The sequence below is a fragment of the Sus scrofa genome, unplaced genomic scaffold, assembly GCF_000003025.6.
Source record: "Sus scrofa isolate TJ Tabasco breed Duroc unplaced genomic scaffold, Sscrofa11.1 Contig2717, whole genome shotgun sequence".
In the NCBI taxonomy this organism is placed as follows: Eukaryota; Metazoa; Chordata; class Mammalia; order Artiodactyla; family Suidae; genus Sus; species Sus scrofa.
This window is the reverse complement of record NW_018085157.1, coordinates 55,866-68,848: the sequence shown is the minus strand read 5'-3', so window position 1 is coordinate 68,848 and position 12,983 is coordinate 55,866. Positions and strand designations below refer to the sequence as shown.

The 12,983-nt window shown below is 47.0% G+C and overlaps 1 protein-coding gene across 1 annotated transcript; it reads right to left on the bottom strand.

Moving 5' to 3' along the window:
* Positions 1-1,182: 1,182 nt before the first annotated feature.
* LOC110258678 (nuclear envelope pore membrane protein POM 121C-like) lies at positions 1,183-6,919 on the bottom strand. The gene has a single exon (XM_021081956.1). The coding sequence runs from the start codon at positions 6,823-6,825 to the stop codon at positions 3,553-3,555; it is 3,273 nt and encodes a 1,090-aa protein (XP_020937615.1). The 5' UTR covers positions 6,826-6,919; the 3' UTR covers positions 1,183-3,552.
* Positions 6,920-12,983: the final 6,064 nt, after the last annotated feature.

Here is a 12,983-nt window from a genome sequence, read left to right as displayed (position 1 = left end):
TCATCGGGGAGAAAAGAAGATTAGAAGAAGTTATTGGAGGAAGACCTAAAAGTCTGTATAGTGGTTCAGGCAAAGATACAGTACTTGAGATTGAGTCTCGATTGCAATAGCCTTGGAAAATTGTTACCACTGACACTTGTTGACAATTTCATGCACAAATCATTTTCTTGCCATACTGTTGAGTATGGGTCAGCCCCATTGTATCTGCATTGCAGCACCACAAAAACCAAAGAGGCACAGAAGTGACATGGTCCTCTCATTACACTGAATATAAGCTAGTGATTAATACCATGAACACATGAGAAAACAAATGACAAAGTGTGAATTAAGTCATGGGTTCCAGCCATCCCATAGCCAGCAATCTCTTTGCCGCATGGGATTCTATAAAATTGCATAGCACATACAGAATGTAAGGGCCTACTCATGTGCCTTGTACTAATTAGGATACCGGTCACTAACTTCAACAAAGGCTAAATACAAATCTGAGCTGGCGAGGCATTTCAGAAAGGTAAGATGACAAGACAGCACAAGATCCCAAAAGGTACAGCTTCTTTCGAGAATTCTATCTCCAGAAATGAATAAATACACATTTCAGAGGTAAAATTAATGAGAGGTCACCCCTCAGATTTCCTCATTTAAAAAATTAATAAAGAATGAGGAAGAAGAGTAAATTCAGAGGGAGGTCAGAAATAACGGCAAGGAAAGAAACTAATAAACAGAGTGATTAAATGAATCCATAATGAAATATAAAGTTAATAAAACCATAACTGGTGTTTGCGTTGAAGATTGTGATATGGAGGATTTCCCATCGTGGCTCAGTGGTTAAGGAATCCGACAAGGAAGCATGAGGTTGCGGGTGTGATCTCTGGCCTTGCTCAGTGAGTTAAGGATCCAGCATTGCTGTGAGTGTGGTGTAGGTCACAGACTCGGCTTGGATCTGGCAGTTCCTGTGGCTCTGGCAGAGGCTGGCGGCTACAGGTCCAACAAGCCACCTAGCCTGGGAGCACCATATGCCACAGGAGGAGACCTAGAAGCGGCAAAAAGGAAAAAAAAAAAAAAAAAAGGGTAAAATGGAATCCTAAAATAAATAAATACGAAACATTCATATCAACATTAAACCATTTTATTTATATTATTTCTAAAAGGACAGAGACATTTAAGCGGTATAAAATATTAACTAGATATGTTTGTTACATTTTTAAATAGCAGTCTTCAAACGAAAAACGGCAGGTTCCATACATACATTTACTGCTGCTGTCTCACAAAATTACCCAAAAACTTAAAGGAAACATTAAAAGGGAATGATTCCGTAAGAACAAAGTTAATGGATAAAAGGGTAACAATGACAGTCACATTTTGCAATCAAAAGTATACTAAAAGAAAAAACTGTAAACTCATGGAGCAATTCTGAAAATGCCTAGCAGGGGGGACAGTGCCAACAGGTAGTCCAAAGCTGCATGCTCTTGTAACGCAGAAGTATTCAAGAACTGGAAGCACTGTATACATTTGAAAATGAGGCTCACACTGTAGCTGAAAGTCAGACTGGTTGTACCTTTTGAGGAGAAACCTTTTTTCCCGTATTTCCTTGCAATCCTCAGAAGAGCAGAATAATATTTTGGTCTCCTGGGGGTTCCTGGACCAAGGGTCCTGCCTGGGGAACTGAGGCAAGCTAGCTCAGAGGACTAACCTGAGAGGGTCTGCCTTATGTAAGGTGTAGGCAGAAGCCTGATTTCTAGGCCTGTGCCCCACCCCCCTCTCGTCCTGGCAGATGTTCCAGGTTCAGGTCCCTCCTCAGCTCCACACACAACAGCCAGGAGTCGAGTTCCAGGTTCAGGTCCCTCCTCAGCTCCACACACAACAGCCAGGAGTCGAGCTCTCCAGGAGTCGAGCTGTCCAGCAGACAGTCACCCTCAGTCAAAATGGGCAGGGGGACTCCTTACACCTCCGTCACATTTATAAAATAAGAATGACATTTTGTGCTTCCAGCAGAAGCTCCAGGCCCTCGGAAAGGCTGCCTGGGACAGCATTTGAGCCTCTTCTTCACACAGGCATTACTGAACTATACAGCTAATTTCTAGTCTATAGTCTATAGTCTTTAACCACCTCAATGAACCAAGCTTGAAGGAATTTAAAAGGCAATTTAGCTTAAACACAAAAATAACTATTTTATCTGGTTGGAAATGTTTAAGGATGTTTTTCTTTTCACTTCGACACACGCACTCATGCTTCTCCCAAAGAGGATAGGCGTGGCAGCCAGGCTCTTGGGCCTGGGGTACGTGGTTTTGGAAAAAAGGAAGAAGAAAGGAAGGGGCGGGGGGAGTAAGATACGGTTTTAAAATGTTGCTTATTACTTAAACGCTTTCTAACTTATACGATGGGTGATCTAGCCTGCCATGAGGTTAGGTAGATGGGCAAAGAAAAAAAGTGGCCCCATCCACCTAGGCCGCCAGCCCTGAAGGTCAAAACACCAACTGAAAAGTCAAGACTCAGCACTTGGAGCCATCAAGTGGTGCTACTTTCCACATTCAAATAGCGAGGCCCCAGAAACTTAAACAGTTCCGTCCAGCATTACCAACGTGCCGCCACTCATACAATTCAATTATTCCATCAATCTCGACTCTAAGAGCAATGGACATGAGCATCCGATAAAGTAATACAGAATAAGGCTTAAACATGTGATCCCGGGGAGGTAGATAAGTCCAGTGAGGCCAACAGGGAAGGTGGACAAGGAGGCAGCTGAAAGCAGTGGTGGGCATCCTGCCTGTTCCAAGAGCTTCCCTCTCCCAGAGTGACAGGTCACCCCTCCATCTGCCAGGCTAACAGTCCTGAGCCACCAAGCTCGTGGGGGCCAAACTGGCAGAGAGGGTTGGCGATGAAACAGAGGCTCCGACTTGAGGAGCAGCACCCACTGGGGTATCCAAGGCAAAGCTAGACTCAGGATCATTTCAAAAGGAATTGATCCTGCAAGCAGTCGGTGACAGACAAAGCAGCAGGAATGGAGACACTGAGTCCTCTAATGGGACAAGATGGGGAGACGCACCTTGCATAGCCAAGCCAAGCAAGGTAAAGCTATAGGGATAAGCGCTTCCCCCAAGCCCATCAAATGCATATCAGAGATGCAAGGGGTGAGGTCTCTACCTGCCACTCTCCAGCAGAGCTGGCTCTCAGGGAAACGCTGGCAAGGGAGCTGCCTCACTAAGCGTATATACCACGCGAGCCTCAGGGAAGGAAGCAGGCTTCCTTGTTCAGCTGTTTCCTCAGTTCTCGCCAGCCTCACCAGTGCAACTGTTCAAGTAAGGTCACAGGCTTCGGCCCGGCCACCCTTCCTGCCTTCCCATCCCCCCAGAGGCCTCGGCCTTCTGCTTCCTGCAAGACAGGGAGCAGCCTCTGCACCTGCCACTCCTCCTCCCCGCCCCATGGCTGAAGCAGGACTGGTTCAGAGATCTCAGCTTCATGGAACGAGAAGGTGAGAGGCTCTTTCTGGCAGGTGCCAAGGTCCAGTTGTTGGCAGGAGGGGTAAAGGGGAGTGGGAGGGGGGGTAAGGGCCAGGGGCTACTTCTTGCTAGTGTGCTGCCTCCGGGCCTGTAGCTGTTGCCAAGCCCCTGGGGGCTTGGGTCCCGCACCAATGGAAAAGGAAGGTCCTTTTCTAACAAAGCCCTGGATGGGTGTTGAGGACGCCCCAAAGGAGAGGCTGCTGCCTGATGTGCCCACCCCAGGGCCAGGGGTGCTCTGACCAAAGGTGGGCGTGGAGGCGCCTCCAAACACAGGTTGGCTCTCTGCACTGCAGGCCACATTGAGGCCAAAGGATGTGTTCTGGCTGGGTGCACCCAGGCTCTTCTGACTCAAGCCTCCCACAAAAGGAGTCGTGCTGCCAGCGGTCCCACTCTGTCCTGCTCCGGAGCCAAAGGCTCCTGAGGCAGAGCTGGTGCCTGGCGAAGCCACACTGAGCCCAAAGCCTCTGCTGCCAGACGGTGGGGCTGCCCGTCCCCCAAATGTGAAGGGAGATGGTGTCGTGCTACTGGAGCGACTGGCCCCACTGCCGGTGGTCTGGGCTGTAGCTCCAAAGCCAGAGGTGGTGGCTGCACCAAAGGAGAAAACGGCTGTGGTGCTGCCAAAGGCTGGCTGGGGGCCGGCAAGGGTGCCCGAGGCAGAGGCTGTGGCTTTCAGGCCACCAAGAGTGGACTGTGTGGTGCTGCCAAAGGCTGGCTGGGCTGTGGCTGGAGTGGCAGTCGGGGCGGGGGCTGCAGAGTTTCCCAACGTGAAGGAGCTGCACAAGCTGGGGACAAGGGATGGCTTGGCAGCCCACTGCTGCTGCCCATCAGTGGCCCCAAACCTGGGCTGGGCGTTGGATCCTGGCTTGGCACTTGAGCCAAAGGGAACGCTGATGGCTGGGCGGGGGGTGCTACTGAATGTCAGCGTGGCCTGGCTGGTGGTGGCTGGGGCAGAGGCTGGAAGGCTGCTGCCCAAATCACTAAAGCCAGCAGTGCTAGCGCTGCTGCTGCTGCTGCTGCTGCTGCTGCTGCTGCTGCTGGCCACTGCCTGAGGGGCACCGGGAAGGGACTGGCCAAAGCTGGTGACTGCTCTTGAAGGAGGCATGGTGGGAGGCTTACCAAGCTGGACTATGGAGCTGGAACCCACAGCTGGGTTTGTGAAGCTGCCACCAGAGGCAGAGGGAGTCCCAAAGAGGACGGGCTGGGAGGTGGAAGCGGTGGTGCTAGTCACGCGGCTCAGGGTGCTGGTCATGCTGCTCACACGGAAGCTGAACACGGGCTTCAGAGCAGAGTCTACGGAGGTGCCAGCTGTGGTCGCAGCAGCCACTGCAGAGGTGGCGCGGGTCTGGCCAGGGAAGAGAGGGGCGCTCATAGCACTGGCTGGAGGAGCTGCCTGCTTGAAGAAGGGAGTTACTATGGGCACGGATGCAGGGGCCTCCCTGGTGTGAAAGCCAGGTTTAAAAGTGCGGGATGGGCTGCGGGTACTTGCGGGGAGGGCTGAGCTGGAAGATGTGGTGGCTGGGACCTTGGAAGGGCTAGAGGGCAAGGGGCCCTCGTTCTTGCTTTTAGGAGGGGGCCAAAAAATGGGATCTAGCACGGGAGATGGTGAAGACACAGCAGGAGCTGCAGAGGCAGGAGGCTTAGCAGGTGAGGTGCCCAGCATTCTACAAGGAATGTTCTGCTTGGGAGGGGGAGGGGGGGCCGACAAGGCTTGGGAGTTGGCAGACGTCTCAGCCTCAGGGGCTGGAGGTGACTTGGTGTCAGTGACTGGTCCTGTGGAAGAAGCGGGGGTAAGGGTGCCGCCACAGAAAACGGCTGTAGGTTTGCAGTCCGAGGAGGTGCCCGCGAGAGGCCCTGACTGTGAAGAGCCAAGAGGGGCCAGAGGGCTGGGTGTCTTCGGAGGCGAATGGGCCACAGGGCTTGCCATGCCAGCAGACTTGGGGGGCGATGGTAGGCCTGGGGAATCCTGCTGCTTCTTCAAGCTCTTCAACAGTGGGCTAGGGCTTGGGGCTGGGAGGGAGGTTTTGGTGGCAGGAGTCCCAGCAGTAGGCAGGCTGAAAGAGACCGGAGGCTGACCGGTAGGTGGGTTCTCAGGGACAGCGCTCAAGGCAGTATCAGTCTTATCCTCCAAGATCTCGCTGAACCATTGTGACAAAGCTTTCTTTTCCAAGTCTAAGTCTTCCGCAGTGACTGAATACCCAAGCTGGGGAGGTGGAGGCAAGGTCAGCTGCTCCCCTCGCCAGGACCGCAGCAGCTGCACCTTCCGCTTACGCTGCCCTGAGCTGCCAGGTGTTGGTGGAGAACTCCACGAGTTCTCTTTCTCCCTTGTGGTGGTATCGGCAACTTCTGCTCCCTGGGACTCCTTGTCTGTTGTGAATGCAGTTGAAGAAGCCGAATGATGAGAAAGTTCCTCTTCTCTTATTTCCTTTGCTGGCCTCGCTAGAGCCTGGGAGCAGGACGAAGCTGGCCTGGAGAAGGGGGATGACCTAGGACCACTCCTCTTCCGCAGCTGAGAGAGACCTCCAGTAGAACTGTAAGAACTGGTGATGGCATTGCGCCTGGAGATGGGCACGCCGCCTGAGTACGTGCTGGTCAAGGAGCTCAGAGAAGAGGTGCGTGACCTCTTATTTAAGTGGGCATCTGAGCTCTGGGGACTGAGACCTCTCTTCAGAGACCCAGGCTTAGGCACAAAAGAGGCAGGGATTCCACTGGCCGCCAGCGGCTCAAATGCTGAATGTCCACGTCCACTGCTGTCCTGGCGCCTTCTCTTTTCTTCCTGGCCATCAGCCAGTATTTGGTCTTCCTCCTTCACCGTCCTTTTCTTCCTCGCTCTGAGGGCACTCAGCACAGTCTCCTTTGCACATGGGTCTGGGGCACTAGCTGATGGGGAGGACACGGTTGAGCTGCTACTCTGCTCTGATAGCGGGGGACGAATCCGCTTGCTATCCGGAGGAGCAATCCTCACTCTCACTGGGCTGCACACCACTTTGGAATTGCGAGCAGAGAGCACAGTCTTCCTGTGACAACTATTCCAGCACACCGTGGGAAGGACCCCCAGCGAGGCATAGTGGGCCTGCTGGATTGGGTATCTCCTTCGAGGTGTTATTACAAACCGATGTGCTACAGGGCCACAACCCCGGAGGGCCGTCCTCCTAGAGGGTCGGGGAAGAGGAGTGGGTAGGGAGGGGTGAGTATGAACCCCGGGGGTATGGCCTGATGGAGCTGGCGGCATGGGGCGGGTGGGCGGGCGGCGGCCAGGCCTCTCCCGCAGGTCCCTGGCCTCCGAGGTGGAGGCAGGCTGCGGGGGGGCGGGCTTGCCTAGGTAGTTGCCCATGAGGAACAGATGAGCGCGGGTCCAAGTCCTTGGAAGAGGCGCGGAGGCTCTAGGAGACTTCCGTTTACTGCTGACTACGCCGGAGGCAAGGTGAGCAGTGTTCCATGGCAGCGCGCCTTCAGAACCAGCGAGGTTCGGAAGGCGCGTGAACCTCGGGGGGCTCGCGGCGCAGGCCCCACCAGGCCGCGGTCGCCCCCACAGCTAGCCAGGCCAGCGTAACCGCCACCCCCGCGGGCACCAAGTACAGCACGAGGCCCAGCAGCCACAGGCCCAGCAGCGCTGCCCCTGCCCCTGGCGGCACCAGCCCACAGACCCAAGGTCCCTAACACTGGCTATCAACCTCCGCTCCACAGGTTGCCTCCTGCAGTCACCGCAGCTGCTGCAGACACCGTGACTACGCAAGCAAGGGTAGCCCCGGAATAAATAATAATAACAAACAGTCAAAAATAAAACCCCCAAAACAAATGTGCATGCGCCAGATATACTTGAGTGAAAATAATCACATAGGTAAGATACAGACACATATACCTATATCATAAAAATGCTTGGAGAATGTCAACTTTAGGATAATGCTACACAGGCAGGGGATGAGGCTATCAATGAAGACAAAAGGGGAACCTCAGTGGGATGTACTGTACTTGATTTTACAACACTTTCCAAATCTGAAATAGACCTAAGTAACATGTTAAGACATGTTAAACATAATCTCCATATGATGAATGATTCATCATCTTTGTATTTTTATCTACGGTTGAAATAATGAGAAAGTGGAGAAACGTACTACATGTCTGTATGTTAAAATGTTTAGAGGATTCAGAAAAGAACACAAATAAAACACTATCTTTACATAGATAGACAGGTAAATAGTCTAATATATTCGACCAAAATAATAGTCTTTGGTGCCCCACAGTTTTAAAACTTCCAAAGGACCGATTACTTGTTCCCTCATATGACTACATGACTTGTAATCATTCAGATGATTCCATCTGAATGGTTAAAAAGAAACCAAATGAGGTCATCTCATTTGAATGTAAATTAGTACAGCCATGGTGGGAACCAGCATGGAGATTCCTCAAAAAGTTAAAGGAAAAAAAAAAAAATACCATAGGATACAGCAATTTCAAACTGAAGGACATGAAATCGGTACTTCAAAATGATATCTGCACTCCCATGTTCACTGCAGGAACATTCACCATAACCAATATAAGAAAACCAGGTAAGTGCCCAACAACAGATGAATGGATAACGTGTGTGTGTGTGTGTGTGTGTGTGTGTGTGTGTGTGTGTGTGTGTGTGTGTGTGTGTGTGTGTGTGTGTGTGTGTGTGTGTGTGTGTGTGTGTGTGTGTGTGTGTGTGTGTGTGTGTGTGTGTGTGTGTGTGTGTGTGTGTGTGTGTGTGTGTGTGTGTGTGTGTGTGTTATCCAGCCTTAAATGCCCAAGAGATCCGGCCACTTGCAGCAAAACAGATGAACCTGGAAGACCTGCTAAATCACATAAACCAAACACAAAAAGATAGAATGATCTCACTCATTTATAGGATCCAAAAGTGGAATACATAGAAGCAAAGACTAGAACAGAGCTCACCAGGGGCAGAGAGGTGGGAGAAATGAGCATATGTTGGCCAAAGGACACACACTGCACCTATGTAGGAAAAATTAAGCTCGAGCGCCAAAGCAGAGTATGGTAACTATAAATTAGACCAAATGGTCCTAACAGGCATACATAAATATTTCTACGCAACAGAACAACAAACACTCTTCTCAAGTGCACAGAGCACATTCTTTAGGATAGATCATATCATGAGCCACATCATGTTAAACTTTCACAAATTTTAAAAGATTTAAAACTATAGCAACTTGTTCACCCATGATGGATAAGACACTAAAAAACAACAAGAGGAATGCTGGAAAGTTTACAAACATACAGAAACTAAACAACACAACTCGGAACTACCAATGGGTCAAATAAGAAATCCAAAGATTTACAACAAAATAACCTGTTGTTACCTGTTGTTCATTTAAACAAATGAAAACAGAAACGCAATATACCAAAACATAGAGGATGCTACAAAAGCAGTTCCTACAAGGAATTTTATATTGATACAAGCAAATGTTAAGAAGAAAACATCTTGGGTTCCCGTCATGGAACAGTGGATACCAAACCGACTAGGAACCATGAGGTTGCAGGTTCGATCCCTGGCCTCGCTCAGTGGGTTAAGGATCCCATGGTGCCCTGAGCCATGGCATAGTTCACAGATATGGCTCGGATCTGGCATTGCGTTTGCTGTGGTGTAGGCTGGCAGCTATAGCTCCGACTGGACCCCTAGCCTGGGAGACTCCATATGCTGAGGGGGTGGCCCTAAAAAGTTTTGTTTTGTTTTGCTTTGTTTTTTTATGTAAGAAAGAAGAAGGAAAGAAAAAAATCTCCATTAAATACCTGAACATTTCAATTTTTTGAAATTGCTTTCAAGGAATCAGAAACAGGAAGAAGCTAAGCCCAAGGTTAGAAAGGAAGGAAGGAAATATAAAAGATCAACATGGGAAAAAATGAAATAGAAGGAGACGGCCATAACCAACCAACCAGTCAAACAACAACAACACCAACAACAAAAGCAATAAAAGAACTGCTTGGAAAGATAAATATAATGACTACTCCTCTCTCAAATATGGCATGAATGAACCTATATATTAAAGAGAAACACTCTCACAGACACTTGGAACAGACTTGTGGTTGCCAAGGGGGTTGTGGGGAGGGAGTGGAATACTTGGGGAGTTTGGGGTTGGGAAATGCAAACTACTACATTTAGAATGGATAAGCAATGAGGTCCTATGGATAGCACAGGGAATTATATCCAGTCTCTTGGGATAGAACATGATGGAAGAGAGTATGAGAAAAAGAATGCATATGTGTATATATGTGTATGGGTGTGTGTGTGTATACACTATGCTGTATAGAAAAAACTGACACAATGTTATAAATCAACTATGATTTTAAAAAAACTTTAGACTAAGAAAAAGAGAGAAAATTCAAAAAAATTAGAAATGAAAGAGGAGACGCTAGAGAAAAACATATGCTAAAGACATAGTGCACTATAGGCAAAAAAGACATTTAGAAGTAGTCTTTAGAGAAAATCTTCCCGATCCTTGTGAAAAGTGTTGCTACCACTTTTGTTAGACACACCTCCCACCTTAACCCACTCCAAACCAGCTCCATGGTCCTGCCTAAGGCGCTGATACTATTTGGAAGTGACCATGGAAAAATCAATGTCCATGAATATGGTCAAAATTCAGTAAGAAAGGACTGAGTTGAAAATAAAACATTTGACAAAATCGAGCACTGATTTATGATGAAAATCCTGCATAAACTAAACCTAGAGATATGAAAATATGTGGAACAGAATATGGGAAAGCTAGAGTTAAAATCATATTTAATGATGAGAGGCCAAATACTTTTTCCTTAAGATCAGGAAAAAGACCTTACCACTCTTACCACTTCCACTCAGCATTGTACTGGAGCATCTCGCAGCGCAACATGTTAAGGGGAAAATTAATAAATGGAACATTAACTAGGAAAGAATAAAATCTGCCTTTATCCACAGATTGTAGGACTTTAAAGAAGAACACGAAGGAGATCTATTTAACCCATTCTAATCTATTCCATAATGGTTGGGGCAGGGCTTCTGATCATAAAACATTTTGTGTGTGTGTGTGTGTGTGTCTTTTTGCTGTTTCCTGGGCCACTCCCGCGGCATATGGAGGTTCCCAGGCTAGGGGTCAAATTGGACCTGTAGCCTCCGGCCTATGCCAGAGCCATAACAACGTGGGATCCGAGTCACATCTGCAACCTACACCAAGGCTCACGGCAACGTGGGATCGTTAACCCACTGAGCAAGGGCAGGGACTGAACCCGCAACCTCATGGTTCCTAGGCAGATTGGTTAACCACAGCACCACGACGGGAACTCCTGAACATAAACCATTTTCTAAAGGAAAGAACACCTGAGCTTAAGAGTAAACTATACAGACCATTGATTCAGACCTAGAGGATGTTTAAAAGAGAAACTTTTAAGGTAGCAATAAAGGGAACTACTCATTTGGGGGGTTCACTAAAGTAGTCAACTCTTGCGTGTACAGCAGCCTACAAGATGTACATGTCAGTAGCTTGAAGTTCTACACAGACCACTCATCTGGGCTAGTCTTAATAATATGCTCAGCTGTAATAAATCTGCATGACGGCATTTAGGAGTTTCTCAATGAAATTCAAATTTATATATTTCATGAGTCTCCAAAAGCCATCAAAACCGTTTAATGAATGGACCACTACGGCCTTGCTGAACTTGGAAGATTTGTGCGTCATGGTTGATGTGAATTAGCCGTGGGTTTTACTTCCATAAGCCACCGCTTCCACCCCTTCATTCTTCTGTATATCATCTGATAGCAACCTTTTTGGCTACTGTACTTGCTTTATCTAAAACAGAGTTAGCAGTTCTCTTGGGGAAAGACTTTATCACTATTCTGATCTTCAAGAATAAAATACACATAGACATTTTCGTTATTTTCAAGAACGACCCAAAAGTTGACTTCTCCGTTGCGTCTTTCTAGGCCTCTGGTCAGAATTAATCTTACTCTTTCCCACATTCATATTTCACAACATTTTCTGAAAAACGGTCTCTTTACCTCTACAGAGTTTGTATCTCATGACTCATCAGGAAAATAGATGTCTTCATTAAGTTGAACTGCAGGGGCATTAGAGACCAGGTTTCAGGTGGATTAACTGTTCAACTCAGTGTTCTCTATAGAGCAAGATCACAAGGGCTCTACATTGATCACTTGCTGTAATACCACAGTGAACTGACCACCAGGGTTCAATTAGGGACTGCCTCACTCTACCTAACAAATCAGGGCTTATAATTTCTAATATACGGCACCACCCTAACAATTCACTGAATGCTTGCTTCTTCAGAGTCAAATGTCAAGTGTTTTTGCCAAACTAGTTTAATATATACATATATATTCTTCAAATACAAAGTCATCGATCAGCTAATTTACCTATCTACGATCATTCTTCTCTCCCTTTTGCTCATGTCTTCCCACTGTGAGAGTGTTGGAATAAAGGAAGAAAGCAAGGAAAATGTGGGTGACCTTCGACTACTTATGGCAATCTAGTACATGTCTCTGTATATATCATAGAAGCAATGAAGCAATCAATCAATCTACGATCATTCTTCTCTCCCTTTTGCTCATGTCTTCCCACTGTGAGAGTGTTGGAATAAAGGAAGAAAGCAAGGAAAATGTGGGTGACCTTCGACTACTTATGGCAATCTAGTACATGTCTCTGTATGTATCATAGAAGCAATGAAGCACGGATCTAAAGATAAGTAACCAATCGGTTCTTATAAATCACAAAGATATTAAATGTAAGTGGAATAATTATGTAGATATGATATATAAAGAGCATGGATTTTAATGTTGACAGAGCAAAAATATCCTTTTACTACCTCAGTATGCCTTAATCTAACATATATATTATAGAGGAATATACACTCAATTTAGGAACTTTATAAAATACTGAAAAGTGTAACAGTCCCTCGAAATAACCACAGTAAGACAAATCCATAATGATACCACTAAAGGTAACAGCATTAACGAGATGGAGGTGTGGAGGTGTTCGTAAAATTTTTGCAGATTTGATTCTATAAATGGTACTAAGCACTGGAATTCATTCAGGTCTTTTATTTTTTGGCTGTGTATTTACTGGGCTAGTCATTTAACCCCTAACGATTTAGGGCTTAGTTTCTACTGGTAAAATACATGTTTTAAAATGTGGCATGATGTGTAAATCAATGAGGTAATCTGTGTAAAGCTTAGCTTCTATAGCTAGGATAGGGAAAATGGTGAAAGTAGCAAAAATTCTTGTGATGACAAATTCTATCCTAGAGGGGCAAAGCTGGACAAAGTACGTTATAAACAAAACACACAGAATTGTGGCCCTAAGCAAAAAGCAAAGGCACAAATTATCTATATAATAACTACTTTATGCAGTTGAAATCTTTGGAAAGGATTTAGAATCAGTTAAATTATACTGGAAAGTAGGATTGAGCAGGGGAAAAAAAAAAAAAGCGCTTTAGCCATTTAGAAAATCTTTCTATTCCAAAACCAGA